The sequence below is a fragment of the Lynx rufus genome, unplaced genomic scaffold (genome assembly GCF_022079265.1).
Source record: "Lynx rufus isolate CCGP_SWC_20201006 ecotype Redwood Valley unplaced genomic scaffold, mLynRuf1.p SCAF_7, whole genome shotgun sequence".
In the NCBI taxonomy this organism is placed as follows: domain Eukaryota; kingdom Metazoa; phylum Chordata; class Mammalia; order Carnivora; family Felidae; genus Lynx; species Lynx rufus.
This window is the reverse complement of record NW_025814889.1, coordinates 123,779,907-123,796,327: the sequence shown is the minus strand read 5'-3', so window position 1 is coordinate 123,796,327 and position 16,421 is coordinate 123,779,907. Positions and strand designations below refer to the sequence as shown.

General features: G+C 46.1%; 1 protein-coding gene across 1 annotated transcript in view; it reads right to left on the bottom strand.

Moving 5' to 3' along the window:
* Positions 1-16,421, bottom strand: part of STAB2 (stabilin 2) — a 165,309-nt gene that overhangs the window by 55,335 nt on the left and 93,553 nt on the right. The window contains exons 31-39 of the mRNA XM_047066788.1: positions 15,948-16,025; positions 13,263-13,361; positions 13,067-13,174; positions 9,979-10,110; positions 6,040-6,168; positions 4,723-4,779; positions 3,338-3,433; positions 1,627-1,822; positions 109-204 (exon numbers count right to left, since the gene is read on the bottom strand). Of these exons, the coding sequence (XP_046922744.1) occupies positions 109-204; positions 1,627-1,822; positions 3,338-3,433; positions 4,723-4,779; positions 6,040-6,168; positions 9,979-10,110; positions 13,067-13,174; positions 13,263-13,361; positions 15,948-16,025 (991 nt within the window). The remainder of the gene's footprint in view (positions 1-108; positions 205-1,626; positions 1,823-3,337; positions 3,434-4,722; positions 4,780-6,039; positions 6,169-9,978; positions 10,111-13,066; positions 13,175-13,262; positions 13,362-15,947; positions 16,026-16,421) is intronic.

Below are 16,421 nucleotides of genomic sequence, written 5' to 3'. Positions count from 1 at the left end.
GCCAAAGGAAGTAACAGAGGCGTCATTTCTATTTTAGGAAGAAAGAAATGTAGCTGCTAAGACGCGAGGCTAAGAGCAGATCATAAGGACCGAGGGGCTCACCCTTACCACTGTCACATCTCACTCCTCGCCAGCCAACCTCACAGTCGCAGGAGCCGTCACCTGAGGGTCCTTGGCTGCATCTCCCGTGGACACAAGAACACGCTAAGTGGAAAAGTGCCCACAAACTGTTAGACCTCTGACCTGTGCTCAGGAGCTCATTTATCATTTACTATAAAGTGTCACTTCCCGTGAGAGGCATTTCATTCGCCAACCTGGTTCCAGGGACTCATTGTCGTTAATGGAGGGCTGGATTCACAGGGAGGGCAGGGGCACAGGAGACAGAATCGAACCAGGCCATGATCTGACACAGACCACGGTTGTGGGACTGTGAAGCACTGTAGGTTGCTGACCCGAGCAGGTTGAGAGCGTCCTCAGCTAAAGTCATCTGAGGATTCAGGGTTGTGTGGGACAGCCTGGGCTGGGAGCACGTGTGTTCCCTAAGGTTTGTCCACTAGGTTTATATAACCCTGGTGTGGCGTTGCCTTCTTTAGTAACATAGAAATGCCAATTCCTTTATTACGCAGCAGTGTCATGAGCCTCTGAGAACTGGCTGGAAGCTTTGGATGCCTTCCCCCGAGAAAAGGTTTCAGCTTTGGGGCGTTGTTAGACTCCATGACCCCATGAATCACAGGTTAGGAAGCCCTGCACAAATGGAAACAGAAAATGCTTCCAAATGACAGAAAGAATCAGCACTATAGTTCCAACTATATGGTATATGGTCCAATTATAATGATTCATTTATATATTGATTTTGGCTTGGACAGGCTACTGATAAAGCAGTGATAGCCAGGTCCAATTTATGGTTTTTAGTGCAAGGTAGAAAAATTCCTTGCTTTCCCATCGTGGATTAAGAAACTCCTCCCAAGTGCGTGTGTGCGTGTGTCCCTGGGCACAAGGAAGTCAGGGTCAGAGAATGCAAACAGATGATGGTTTTTGTGAAAACAAAACAGCTTAAAGCAGGTGGCTTGCTAAAGGTGAATTAATAGAGTAATCTTTACACAGAGGACAGCAGGATTCAAGAGCAAGGCTTTGGAGCCAAGTAAGGTGTGATTCAAATCTCGGTTCTGCCTCTCATCAGGTGTGACCCTGGGGGAAGCCATTCAACTCTGCCCTAATATACTCGTCTGTAAAATGGGTACCAGAACACCCAAGTATCTAAGATTCCTGTGCAGACCAAACGAGAGACTGTGCAGGAACGGGCATTTCAGACTATCAAGCAACGTCCAAACCCGAGAGGGTAAGCAACATGAGGATCCAGGCGCACAGACAAATACAGAAACGTGAGGTTGGTGGGAGAACGTCCGCGAACAGATTGGGGGTCGTTTGGTAGGTGCAGTTAGTGACTGGAAATGTTTGGAAACACTGTTCTGTGCATATCGCAGGACACGGACGTCCTTACAATTCCCTGATAGTAGGGGTGGGATTCTGGCCCGCCTGCCCAGACAGGCTGGCGACGGAGCGGCGAGGATTGGGCCCTGGCAGGTTTGGCGCGGGTCCTGCCGGGGTGGGGAGGAGGGTGCGCACCTTGGTCGCATTGGGGGCCGTACTTGCCCTCGGTGCAGGTCTCACAGGCCGTGCCCCCGAAGCCCTCTCCACACTCGCACACGCCTGTGCCGTTCAGCCCGTCCAAGCAGATCCCATTTCCAAAGCAGACGTTCTCGGCTTTCCCTGGGCAGGGCTGGCACTGGGGGCCAAAGAAGCCGGCACAGCATTCTCTCGTCTGCAACCAGGGGGGACAAGGCTGGGCTTGGAGGGAGGCGGCCACACCTCCATCCCCGGGTTTTGTCCGGAGCTCTGACAGTGCATGAGAGGTACCCTGAGCGGGAAGGAGCGGAGGGCAGGAAGGAGGGAAAACAGAAAGGCCAGCGAGAGGCGGGGATGAAGATCAGCGGGAAAAGAGGGCATCAGGAACAGAGAAAAGAATAATGCAGGTGATGCAGGGGTGGAGGGGGATGTGTCAGCTGTGGTCACCATCCAGGACCCCGGGCCCCTCCCTGGTGTGCCTTATGTCGTCCCCACTGGTTCTGAGGGTGAGACACCTTTGCAGGGGAAGCCTTCTGCATTTTATAAATGAATCTCTTGGAGTTAAGGGAAGCCCTCCTGGCTGTGTGCTTTTTTTACTTTTCTAAAATTTTTATTAAGGTTTTCATTTTAATTCCACTATAGCTAGCATATAATGTTATCGTAATTTCAGGTGTGCACTATAGTGATTGGACAGTTCCATATATTACTCAGTGCTCCTCATGATGAGCGTCATCTTTAACCCCCATCGTCTCTGCCTCTTATTCTTGAGTTTGCCAAAACACAAATGTCTAGGTCACTCAGTGGTGGCCTCAATAAGCTCAGTCACCATCTGTCACCATACGATACTACTGCATATCCCTAACTATAGTCCCTACGCTGTACTTTGCATCCCCGTGTCTTACTTTATAACTGGGAGTTTGTACCTCATAGTCCCCTTCACCTATTTCATTCCCCACCCTCCGTGGCAACGGTGTTCTCTGTGTTTTTGGTTTGTTTCTTGGTTCCTTTGTTTTGTTTTTAGATTCCACCTGTAGAATTGTTGATTCACCTGTTGTACTGGTGAAAGGAAATATAACATTGTATGTTAATTCTACTTCAGTAAGAAAGTAAGTGCATGAGCATGGCTGTGTTCCAATAAAACATTTCTGGATCCTGGAAAACAAAAACCAAAAAAGCCCACAAAAGCTCTGCAGCTTGAGGGCCAGACCACCTTGCTTTCTGTAGGATAGGCAGGGGCTATGCCTAGTCTTCTGGGAGAGAAGCAGGGCAGGAAGTTATAAAGACTTTTCCCGCAGATCCCAAAGCAACAGCACAGACGTACTTAGCTCTGGGGTTCGTTTTCTAAACAAGCAGGTGCACCTTCTCTTTCTCTTATTAGGGAGCTGGCTGTCTTCTCCATCCCTTTGCATGCAAGCACACTCACAGGGCATTTCACCCTGTTGCAACAATGAGATGGTCCATGGTCCTTCTAGCGTCTCAGTCCTTCTGTTTCTTCACCACACAATTGAATATTGCAGCTTTTACCTGTTTCCTGACTTACAGGGCTGGCCTGAGTTTTACTGTTAACCACCGCTACCTTGAATGACGATGACAACGGGAGTGGGGATGATGAGGAGGAAGAGGAGAGGCGGAAGGAATACATGTATGACATATGATTACATTTCCCCATCTGCTGCAGGAATTGGAAGGGCGATTCAATCCTTATACTCACAATGACGGTTTTCATACAGTTTGGCTGGCACCCAATGAACACGGATCGCTTGCCCATGAAATAAAAGGTGTAGATGCATCTCCTTGTCTCTTCGCCCTATGCAATAGAAACGATGTCAACGTTTTGGGGAAGAAGAAGTTCCAGCCCCTAGGAGAAAGTACGTGGGTGACATATCGCTGTTTCTCTGACTGAAATGTTCTGGAAAGGGAGGGGGTTGGTTTCTTGGAGCTGCTTTGTAAGAAAGGAGACACAAAATCACAATGTTGACTGCCAGAAGTGAAAGCAGGCAAAATCCAAATTAGGATACCTTAAGGTGGTACTCTGTAAACAGAACTTTTGTCTAGAAAACTAACTCAGGAGAAGTTGTAGGAAAAGTGGATGAGAGAATCAGCATTGTTTTCATTATAAGTTTTCTTTCTTTTCTTTTCTTTCTTTCTTTCTTTCTTTCTTTCTTTCTTTCTTTCTTTCTTTCTTTCAGAGAGACAACGTGAGGGAGAGGGGCTTGATCTCATGACCCTGAGATCATGACCTGAACCAAAACCAAGAGTTGGATGCTTAACTAAGCCACCAAGGTGCCCCATCATTAAAAATTTTTATTCTCATGCTATGGAAGGTGCATAAGCATCTATTTTTAAAAAATGTTTTTACGTTTAGTTTTGATAGAGAGAGAGACACACACACACACACACAAAGGGTGGGTGGGGGAGGGCCAGAGAGAGGGAGACACAGAATCTGAAGTAGGCTCCAGGCTCTGTGCTGACAGCCCCGATGTAGGGCTCAAACCCACGAACTGTGAGATCATGACTTGAGCAGAAGTCAGACGCTTAACTGACTGAGCCACACAGGCGCTCCCCATCTATTTTTTTTTGGTAACGATTGGAACATTATCAGGACTGGCTCTTATAATAAATAGCTACAAGAAACATAGATTAGTAATCAATTCAAAGACATGTTTACTTCTCCCAAGTTTGCCATCTGTTTCTTAGAGGAAGTTGTAACTTCAACTAAAAGGAAACTCATCCAGACTGGATGTTGTTTGGATATAGAGTCTGCCTTCTCTGATAAGATTTCTTGCTCTTATCCTCAACTGGCTTCTGGGATGTGAAAGATGTAGAAAGTGAAAAATCTCTTCCTGCATTGTGCATCGAATGATGTGAACCCTGGCTTCTATTTATGCACTAATTAAATTTTACTTTGGTCCAAAAAAAATGGATTCAAGACTTCAGAAAGATGCATGTAATATAAGAAGGTAAAATTAAATTAAAACACAGGGATTAAAATACAGGGATGAGGGCAGAAAAAACGAGATATGCTTGAGGTTCATTTTCTAATTCGGACCGCCTAGTATCTGGAAATTATTTGATAAAAGAAGACAAAATACTTACTAGTGGTTTAGTTCCAGGTGGGCAGATCGGCTGCTGGGAACACTTCCCACATTTTCCCTTGGTAAAACACAGAGGCAAAGTGAACATTTCATGGTTATTGCTTTTACTGCAAAGTATTTTCCAGACCTTGAAGCTGAAGGTATTAGCACATAGAATTGAAACTCAGAAAGATATTAGGGGAGCTCATCCGATCAGCTTCTTTCCTGTTCATTTAGATAAGCCCTTCAACTACTTGAGGTCTGGGATGTCTTAGCATTGCTTTCCTCTACTCCCTGATACTAATTATCCTCTTACCTCATTTACATCCCAATTCCTTTAACAACAGCCCTCCTTCATGGAAAACCCATTATTTAGTGAATTTGTCGAGATTCCCAGACTGAGAGGATGTGTCACACACCGTGCCGGCCTTGGGAGCATGGGGAGCTGAGGGGTCAGTACGGAGCTAATAGATACTATTGTAAAACAATGAGCACTAGTTAGGAATGACAGACAATTTTAAATGTGACCCATTCCTAGAACAGGAGGAGGTCAGTGTGACTGGTTCTTAACTTGGCTCGCACCAGACAGGATGGTGTGGTTGTTCAGGGTTCTGGCTCTGGGGCCAGACTGCCTGGATTTTAACTCCTTATCTGCCACTTGCTAGCTCTGTGACCCTGGTGCATTACTTAGCCTCTCTGTGGCTCGTTTTCCCCATCTGCAAAATGGGGATAGTAATAGTACCTATTTTGTAGGGTATTGTGAGCATGGTACATGTAACATGTGTATTAACCTGTGTAAAACCATTAAAACCACATAGAATATGTGCAGTGCCTGGCACATAAGAAGCGCCCCCAAAATGTCAGCAGCTATTACTATCGAGAAAGATCCTACGCTATCTCATGGACTGAAAAGTCTCCATTACTGCATCTTATGTTACACTGAAATAACCCACCTCTTTATTTTCTCTCCTCATAGACCAGGTTTGGCCAATATCTGCCATAGGTGGACCATAGCCCCCCTCTGAGCCTGCATTAGGCATGGCTTGTTTTCCCTTTGACGAAGACCATGGCTTGAGAATTCTGCTCAATACAACCCCCCAGGCACGTTCCCAGGTACTCAAGGTATAATTTATTGCACCAGATTTTGAGTCCATTGGGGTAGGGATCATGTCTTATATACCTTTGTAGAGCCAAGCTGATTCTGCTTTTTTGTACATCAGAGATGCTCACTCAGTGTTTTTCAACTGAATTGAGATACCCTGATAGATGAAACTTATGCTTAACAAATTTATAAAAAACTAAGCCAACAGTTGCATCATTGGCCTTGGATATAACTTACTTGTACAATTGTAGTGTCGTTGTTGTCACATCTATTCTTCTGAATTTCCAGAACTTTCCCCAAACCATGGATCACTCCCTTGTCAGTGGCTGCATTGGTGTAGTTTATTGGAGCCTCATTTACGTAGAGCTATAACCAAGAGGGTTAAATGTGAGTTTTAGTGTAGTGATTTCAAGGGAAATAGGGAAGATCGGGATTGGAGGCAACAATATCACAACAACCTAGGAGATATTCCAGTATTCACCTGGAAGGTAACACACTGTAGTGGAAAAGGCCCTCCTAAGGGAGGAGAGTCTAAGTAACAGTCTCGCACCTGGCACCAACTCGTTGTGTGACGATGGGCCAATGGTTTTTCCTCTCTAAATCTCAACTTCCTCTTTTGTAAAAGGAAGAGGCTGTTCTAGAGAATCTCTAAGGTTTCACTCCACCTCTCACATTAGGTGGTTTATGACCATTTGAGGAATTCTGAATCATGATTGTTATGTTAGTTCCACTGGCAAAATGGCACCACGGACGTGCTCAGCTGTGCTGTGGACTGGTGGTCCTGGAGGTGTGAATGCCTTCCAAAATGAAGATGTGGAGAATGAGACTCACTGGCCTTTTAGCACATCTCTATGGTTAATTGGCAAGCAACCCTCACAAAGGCCAAGTGACAGGCACTTAAGAAAAAAAAAATAACTAGCATTTTTTTAGTGTTTTTGTTTGTGAAAAGAGTTCCACTAGATAGTATCATTTCCCAGTGTGTGGTGAATGCTCAGAGGTTCTTCAAGAAAGGCTGCTAACTCCAATTCAACTTTGAGCTATAACTCATTTTATTTTGATTTTTTTTAAGGAGAGGATACCTTAATGATTGAGTAATACAAAACAAGGGAATCTACTAATTCGTTCATTAATGTAACTAATAAAACTGGAAACAAATGGTTCTTTAAAAAATTGGTCTGTGTGTGTGTGTGTGTGTGTGTGTGTGTGTGTGTGAGTGAGTGAGTTGGGAGAAAGGGAAATCTTCAGTGCACTAAGAAAAAGTTAAGTTTGTAACCAATAAGGGCTTCAAAATGATTAATAACATCCCCAGACTCCCCACAGCAGCAATATTAAAATGATTCTTCCAAGTGCTGAAACTTGAACTCCCATGGAATGTTGAAGTCCCTTATGTTTATTTGAAGTCGGGTGACTTTCCACTGGGTGTTGAGGTAAATCACGGCCGAGCTCCACAGGTGTTCTAGCGTCTGTGTAGATCTGTAAGACTAGCCGGGAACTTTACTGGTCATGTCGAATGGTGGTTGCACCACAAACTTCCAGAATTCTGAGACACTGAACACTTTAAAAAATATCAAAATGGCAGAACTTCTGATGCTGTAATACTGTTGATTTGCATGAAAAAAGTCTGAATCATCTTCATGGTGAGATGTACTCAAGGAATTACAGGCTGTATTAAAATTTTTATTTGAAGGGCGCCTGGGTGGCTCAGTCGGTTAAGCGGCCGACTTTGGCTCAGGTCATGATCTCGCGGTCCGTGAGTTCTAGCCCCACGTCGGGCTCTGTACTGACAGCTCAGAGCCTGGAGCCTGCTTCAGATTCTGTGTCTCCCTCTCTCTGCCCCTCCCCTGTTCATGCTCTGTCTCTCCCTGTCTCAAAAATAAATAAACGTTAAAAAAAATTAAAAAAAATAAAATAAAAAATAAAATTTTTATTTGAACACAACTTTACTCGATTAGAGAGATTTTTCCTACAACTCCGTTGTCCTAAGAGAAAGCAAATGAGTTATCAATAAAAGCAAAACCTTGACTGTAAGAGAACTATTTGTTTATTTTAGGATAAAGCCTCTATTGTAAGATTTCTCTAGATCAAAGAATTTCCGAGCAAATGGAAAATAAACGTGACAGAGCTGAAACTGCTCCAACTAAATGCATTGGAAAATTCGTCTTTCTGTGATGAAATAAGAAGTGATACAGTTTGGTGTGCCTGGGTGGCTCAGTCGGTTAAGCGGCCGACTTCGGCTCAGGTCATGATCTCACCATTCATGGGTTCGAATCCCATGTTGGGCTTTCTGCTGTCAGCACAGAGCCCGCTTCGGATCCTCTGTCCTTCTTTCTCTTTGCCCCTCCTCCACTTGCATACTCTCACAAACTCTCTCTCTCAAAAACAAATAAACATTTAAAAAAATGATATGGATAAAAACAAAAAAATAAGTTATTTACCAATCAAAACTTGCTTAATGGGAAAAATAAGAAAATGTATCTAAAAGGATCTCTTCAAAGTTATTGTATAATAGGTGGGATTATTTACAGGAGTCAGAGGAGAATATTTGGAGTTAGATTATTCTGTAAGACTCAAGCTCTTTTTTTTTTTTTTTAACCCAAGCAGGTTAAAACAAAACGCACCCAAAAATTAACTTGTGGTTCAATGACAATACCATTGAGAGCATTGCTTTTAAGATTGCACTTTTTTATTTTTATTTTTTAAAGTTTATTTATTTTTGAGAGGGAGAGAGAGAGAGAGGGAGAGTACAAGTAGGGGAGTGGCAGAGAGAGAGAGGGAGACACAGAATGCCAAGCAGGCTCCAGGCTCTGAGCTGTCAGCACAGAGCCTGATGCAGGGCTCGAACCCATGAACTGTTAGACCTGAACTCAAGTCAGATGTTTAACTGACTGAACCACCCAGGTGCCCCAGGATTGCACTTTTTGAAAGGCTCCAATAATATTATTGTTCAAAAATGTCTGTGATTAAACTTTCCTTTTCACAGAACACCTAGGTAATCTTAAACAATAATTCGTTTTTATTAGTTTTCCTTAGGAGAATTTATACTAGAATCACCCTGTGAGTTTCTTGCTGAATTTTCATAAACTGATTTTCCTTGATGTTTGAAATATTTAAATAGAATTACACTTGAAGCACTTTGTTTTTATTTTTTTAAATTAAAAATTTTTTAATGTTTATTTTTGAGAGAAAGAGACAGAGAGAGAGAGAGAGAGAGAGAGAGAGCAGGGGAGGGGCAGAGAGAGACAGGGAGACAAAGAATCTGAAGCAGGTTCCAGGCTCCGAGCTGCCAGCACAGAGCCCAATGGGGGCTCGAACTCACAAACTGTGAGATCTTGACCTGAGCCACAGTTGGACATTTAACCAACTGAGCCACTCAGGAGCCCCTACACTTGAAATACTTCAAATGTTTAGTCTCATCAATTCTTTTTCATGAATCCTGAAGACTTTGAAATAATTAGGGGTTGTGTGAGGTAAATACTGAGCATCCGTGTGGGGGCAGTCGGTCCCAGGACTGCAGTCTGTGCGATCAGGCAATCATGACGTTACTCATTTGGCTGCTGGACCCCACGTGTCACTTGGCCCCCTCAGCCAGTGCCATGTCCTGGGAGTTGGGTTTGCTGCCATGTCCACTGTTATCTTAGAGAGTGCTCAGGGACTGTCTGTTGGGTTTGTTAGGAATCACTGTCAAAGGGCACCTGTGACTGCTAGAATTCAAATACCATGATTACTGAAGCCGCACTGATTGTCCCGAGGCTGGTAACAGGGAGTGTGTTGAAGCTTGACAGTCTGTTTTCTCTTTACGGTGGAACATAGGCAACTGTCCTTTGTGGATAAGGCGGAGGAAGCACTGGTGAGATTTGTTTCAACATGGAAGTGATGATTGGTGGATTGGTGCTAAGACCCTCATTCCTGTCATTCCTGTTGTTTTGGTTTTGTTTTTTGGTTTATATATTTATTTTGAGAGAGATAGAGACAGCGGGAGCAGGGGAGGGGCAGAGAGAGAGGGAGAGAGAGAGAATCCCAAGCAGGCTCCATGCTGCCAGGGCAGAGCCCGAGGCGGGGCTCGAACCCACGAAACCCATGAGATCATGACCTGAGCCGAAACCAAGAGTCGGACGCTTAACCGACTGGGCTGCCCAGGCACCCCTCCTTCCTGGGTGATAAGTAAAAGGATCGCACCTGGTCGTCACGGAGGAAGAAGCCGATGAAGTAGGAAAAGCCCAGCATGGTCTCCCGGTGCATGCCGTTGTGCAGGTTGTTCTTCAGGAGTTTCTCCTCCAAGACCACGTGATACCTGAGCACGTCCTCCTCCTGGGCAACACACAGAACTGAGAGTCAACCCATAGGTCAGCCTGTCCCAGTCACTTGCCAGGCACCGTGGGGATCACAAGAGCAACAGCTTGTTGAACTGCAAGTTTTTGCCAAGACATCATGAGGCGATAGATGTTAAATACTAAATCTGAGACGCAATACCTCGGACTTGGCCGGTCTTCCATGTGGGATGGTCAGGAACTCCTGATGTGACCCTAAAACCCAGACTGAGATGATTTCTTTCAAGAGACGTGCTGTGAAGAGAGGGTCCCCACACCCCAGCCTGCCTTTTGCCTCAGGGGCTACAAGAGGAGATTCGATGGGATGTTTTGAAGAACATGATCTGTGTGCCCTGCAGATAGGGTGACCTGTGGGACCAGGTTATACTCAGAGCTGAGCAATCTCATGTCATAGCTGGCTGGCAGGGTGGAGGGGGGAGGAGGGTGGACAGGCCAGCACTCCCAGCGCTGGCCTGGGACGAGAGAGGATGTGTGTCCTGTGGACAAGATGTGTGGTTCTCTGAGAGAACTGGGGCCTTAGGTCCTATCTTAGATGGGTGCTCACTGGGGCAGACAGGCTCCCCCTGGGGAAAAGCTGGAGGCGGGTTCTGGATGCTTAGGGCTCAAGGAGGAGATAAATGACTACAGCAGTAGGATGCATGCACACAGGTCAGGGGACAGCAGTCAGAGACCACTGGTGATGGGTGGGGTCTCCGAAGGACCCACCAAAGTGGGGAGAGGGTAGGAAGAGGGAGGGGGAGAGAGAGCACGCTTTGAAACCCTGACCTGGCCCAGAAACAGCAATGGCATCTCAAGATGGTACCAGTCAGGTAAGACCCTTCCTACCCTTTTCAGTTGTCCTCCTGAGAACCCTGAACCCACCCTCCTCACTCTGATTTTGTGATGCCGCAGCTGTGACCGCAGTCCACAGTTTTCCTTTGCCTGGGCTCCTGGTAGGTTCTGCCAGTAGAAAGTGCTAGAAGGAGACTGTGAGGCCTATTAGAACTGAAGGAGGGAGGAGGGATTTCCTCCTTCTGTTTGCTTCCTGTTTCTATGGGCATCACCCAAGCCCCGGTCTGCACCCCAGAGGGGCAGCTGGATCTGGAGGGAAGGGCTTCTCAGCCCCTGCCAGGCAACACCCCCTGCTGGAGTCTGGGTCCTGGACCCCCAGGGACCCTCCTTCAGGGTCAGAGACGCCAGGTGAACATTGCCCCCTCCGCAGAGGCCGGAGTTACAGCTCTGAGAGGCTCTTGCTCTGCATTTCTCTAAATTTTAGTAATTCTAACCTCTTCCTTTTGCTCTTCCAGCCTTTTGGGTCTAGATGCTTCCTGCTACTGCTACCTCTGTGACTTCTCTCTCCCTCCTTTTAACCTTTCAGTTATGTTTACACAGCTTTGTACCCGATCAACAATTCATGATATTAAACTCTCTCCGGTATGGCTTCTGTCTCCTGATGGACCCTGGTTGATTCAAGAACAAGCCCCCTCCTCCAGTTTCTCACCTAGACAAAGCCCCAGCAGGGAACAGTGAGAGATGTGATTTGAAATCCAGTTCGACATGTTGATTATTACTGGAATTTTTTTAACTTAATTGAGACTGTGTTTGTGACTTCACATGGTCATAGGACTTTTGGGAAAAACGGGAAAGTTGTGGGATTGCCTGAAGTTTCATCCCAGGGGAGGAAAAGAATATTTTCCACTGGACACATTCAAAGGGACTGGGGCAGGGCAGAGGAGATCCCAGGATACTGATCCCATCCCAGGTGTCCTGCTTTTTCAATATGCGAGTCACAAAAATCTAGGACAGTGTCCCTGACTTCATGGAGTTTATAATCTACTTGGAGAGCTAAGGTTCGCTCACTTGAAAGGTCAATTCACCCAGATAGTACTGCAGGGGTGTGCAAATGGTCTGAATTCAGAGGCAGGGGAGATTTTCTGAAGGCTCTGGTGGCCAGGGCCAGCTTCCCTGAGGCAGTCAGAGTGGACTTGAAGAATAGGTAGGGAGATTCAGGAGGTAGTGAAGGCAAAAGGGCAGTGTGTGTGTGTGTGTGTGTGTGTGTGTGTGTGCACGCACATGTGTGTGTGCACATGTGTGTCTACATGTGTGGGTAGATATGAACAAAGGCACCAAACACATCTTGGCTTGTTTAGGGTCTCTGAGACTGTCCCTCCGGTTAGACCACGTGGTTTCTGCAGAGAATGGGTGGGCCCAAGGATGACACTAAGGGGCTTCACAGGTAAGTCTGCATTTCGTTAGTATCTGGGGCTCAGTCACCCTATTTGAAGATGTAAGGGAAAGAAAGCTGTGTGCTTGCTGTGCGAATACACTTCAAACATGTCCTCTCATCATGGGGCAGGGGGCTGGGGGCAGGGCAACCCCCGGCCCCTATGTGAAAATTCCGGAGCCACCACCGAATAGAGGATGAATGGTGGCCAGTTAACGGAGGCCTTAGATATCTGGGGAGGTAGTCTGAACTGAGATGGGGACGCATTCAAGGGTTTTGAGGCAGACAGTGTCATATTGGAGCTCTGCATTCTTTGACAAAATCCTTTGACAAATTTGGGCTGTGTAGCCCCAGATGTTAGAAACCAGGAAGGACAGAGGTGGGAGAAGAGGATGAAGACAGAGACCACCCACTTTCTCTCCGTCCTTGCCGCAGACATCTCAGTGGCCCGGGGCCAGAGAGGCAGGGCCGGGAAGAAGGGTGACTATGAGAATCCTTCCAGGTTCCTGGGACACCTGCGTCCTCGTGTCCAAGGGCCCCAGTGTGTGCTTCCATGGGTATGAATGAAACAAGAAAGCGGAGAAAGTCTCGGTGCGGGTTTACGTTAAGTGTCTGCACATGGACAAGGAAGTTTTGATTGAAAGATTGAGATTGTACATGACTGATGGATGGAAAGAGGTTGAGTTTGAATGTTCAGAAAATAATTTGCCTGGTTATCCTTCCCAATACCTACTAGAGTTGCAATCTTCTTCTCCCGGATGTAATTCTCAATGGCGTCATTGTTTGGAGCAAACACTGTATAAGCATCAGCTGCCTCGATCGCACTCGCCAGATTATATTGCTGCAATGGAGGGAGACAAGAACGCATGAGGGATTCCCGTTGCCAGGTAACCTGAGCGAGTGGGTCACGCAGAGAGTTTGGTACCTACAATGATGTAGCCCCGGAAGATGGAATAGTTGGGCATCTGGTCCAGCCGCGTGAGCAGGTTTGGTAGGGAGCCAGTTAGACTTCTTCGAGGCACCAGAACCTGGGGAAGGAAGCCCCCAAACTCTGTTAGCATGTGTCAGCAGGGCTTGTTGCCCTCTGGTACGTAGGTTCATGTCATGTGACAATATGCAATGAAGAGTGCCTCTGCGCATTTAAAAATTTTTTTTTTAACGTTTATTTATTTTTGAGACAGAGAGAGAGCATGAACAGGGGAGGGGCAGAGAGAGAGGGAGACACAGAATCTGAAACAGGCTCCAGGCTCTGAGCTGTCAGCACAGAGCTCGACGCCGGGCTCGAACTCACGGACCGTGAGATCATAGCCTGAGCTGAAGTCGGACGCTTAACCGACCAAGACACCCAGGCGCCCCTCTCTGCGCATTTTAAAAAGGGCACCATTTCCTCTGACACTTGGTGATACCAGATGGGTGCACAGCCTGGGGAGTGAAGTGGGCTGGGTTTTAGTCAGGCGCCTTTATACACGGCACAACTTGTACAAGTGTTCATGGTGGCCCTGACGAAGGTCCAAGGGCGGGTATAGGAGGTCCTTAGGGGGCCAGCGCAACCCAGAGGCTAAGCAGAGACCTTGAGCCAGTTGACAGGCGTCCAGGAATCTTTTGCGGTCACATAACTTCTTCCTCAATCCAGTTATTTAACCATGAGGGGCCTTAGTTGTCTCAGTTTTTAAAAAGAGTGTTTATTTTTTATTTTGAGAGAGAGCAAGCACGAGTGAGGGAGGGACAGGGAGAGAGAGAGGGAGACAGAGAGAATCCCAAGCAGGCTCCGCACTGTCAGTGCCGAGCCCGACACGGGGCTCGAACTCACGAACCGTGAGATCATGACCTGAGCTGAAATCAAGAATTGACGCTTAACTGATGGAGCCACCTGGGTGCCCCTTATCTGTCCTGTTTGTGACGTGAGGACAGTCACGTCTATTTTCTTAGGGCCGGTGTAAAAACTAAATGAGAGAACGTGACGTGATATTTTGTACGGTGCCTTGTACCTACTGGGCTGTCAACCATCCTAACTGTCACCGTGGACGAGGCTGGGTGCCACTGCTGCTGAGGGACACAGCGGTGCGGCCCACCCCCCGGGACCCGCCGTCAGGTGGGAGGGCATCGTGTGCTGGATGAACCATACACCCAGTTCATCCCATGGGAGGACAGAGGAAGGAGAAAGGCATAAAACCAGCATTTGTGGAGGGAAGGCCTGCTGGGCAGCAGGCATTGAGAGAGAGGGTGTTATTTAATTCTTACCAGAGGAGAAAAATGAGGCTCAGATTGGTTTTGTGGCTTGCCCAAGGTCACATAGCTAGCTACGTGATGGTACCCAGATAGTACACGCCATCCTTGATGATATGGGCCGCAGGGATGAAGGAAGGCTTGAAAGAGGAGGTGAGACCTGAACTGGCCCCATGATAATACTCAGTTCAGGAGACAGACTGAGGTATCGCTGTACTAACAAGGTGTGTAAATGAGACGGGGTAATTTTATGTTTTCCAAAAAGGTTTTTAGTCCTTTGGAAAGCCAGGATTGGAGAAGAAAAATACCTTTGCTAAGTAATGTTCTTCATAAACCCAGGGCACCTGTGTGGCTCAGTCGGTTAAGTGTCTGATTCCTGATTTCAGCTCCGGTCGTGATCTCACGGTTCATGTGTTCAAGCCCCGCGTCAGGCTCTGTGCTGACAGTGAGGAGCCTGCTTGGGATTCTCTCTCTCTCTCTCTCTCTCTCTCTCTCTCTCTCTCTCTCTCTCTCTCTCCCTCTCTCTCCCTCTCCCTCTCCCTCTCCCTCTCCTTCCCCCCCCACTCTCTCTAAGTAAATAGACATTAAAAAAAGTCATAAACCCAACATATTTCTGTGCAAGTGATGAATCACTTGCTCAAAAATGTTTTTCTTAATGCATCTCAGTAATACAAAGAAATTGCAAGGTTTTTACAAAATAACGCATCTAGGAGTCTTAAAATTGCCTCTCTTTTCTGAATAGAAATAATTGAACTTTTCTGTAAATTAAAATCAAAAGTGAGTATATAAGTGCCAAGTGAGGATAATTTTAGTTAAAATGCTATTAGTTAATTGTCTTTTCCAATCTCCCACCTTTTAAAATTTCCCAATGTACCCTCACTTCTCACCTTAATTTTCAATGAAAATCCTAATATAGTAACTGAAAATTACAGGATAGCTTAAACTCCCATTTCCCACTATGTTTTTTTTTTTTTTATCACATACCTTTGAGTACCGTTGAATTGTGTCTTAGAAGAAAATGAAAATTTCAAAATACCTTTTCTACCCTTTTCCATTTTTTTCTAGGGCCTTCCTTCCCCCCATCTTTTTAGGGTGCAACAATGCAGAAAGGGGAGAGGAAAACTATACATAACCCCTTGCTTCTCCTCCAGTTCTTGATTAAGATATCCTCATAAGTAAGAAATATAATCTAGGTGACCATCCTTGATGTAGGGCCCGTGGCAGAATATAGCCTGAATAAATAGGCTGAGTCTGACTGAATGAACAGAGCCTCTAAACAGTTTTAACACTAAAGTCATGGAGCACAACACAGGTTACTTTTACGTTAAGGGTCGGCTGTCCCCGCAAAAGACACAGAACAGGATGTGTGAAACATTGCAAGTCTGTACCTTGTTGATGATGTGTATCACGCCATTTGTGGCTGCATTGTCGCTGTCAATGACAGATGCTCCTTCGATTGTGATATTCTGTAAATGCAAGCCACCATGGGAAGGTGAGTGTCCTTAGAGTCGTACATCCACGGACTAAAAGTGTTTCTGGGTTTTACACTTCTTGAGCAGTAGCAACTCTCACACTTTGGATTATGACCCAAAGCTAGAAATGTCCTTAATTGTGACATTGTGACACACTAGACATCATACACACACACACACACACACACACACACACACACACACACACGCATGCACACAATCAAAATGAAGTGATACTTTCCTCTCTACTATTTGGGAGGTCCCAGAATACCGATTCTTGTCTTTTCTATTTCATTTGAAGAGTGCTGGTTGAGGCTCACCAAAGTGACCCTGCAGTTTGAAAAGCAGTGTAGACAGTGTTGTGTGGGTTGAATTGTGTCCTCAATATTC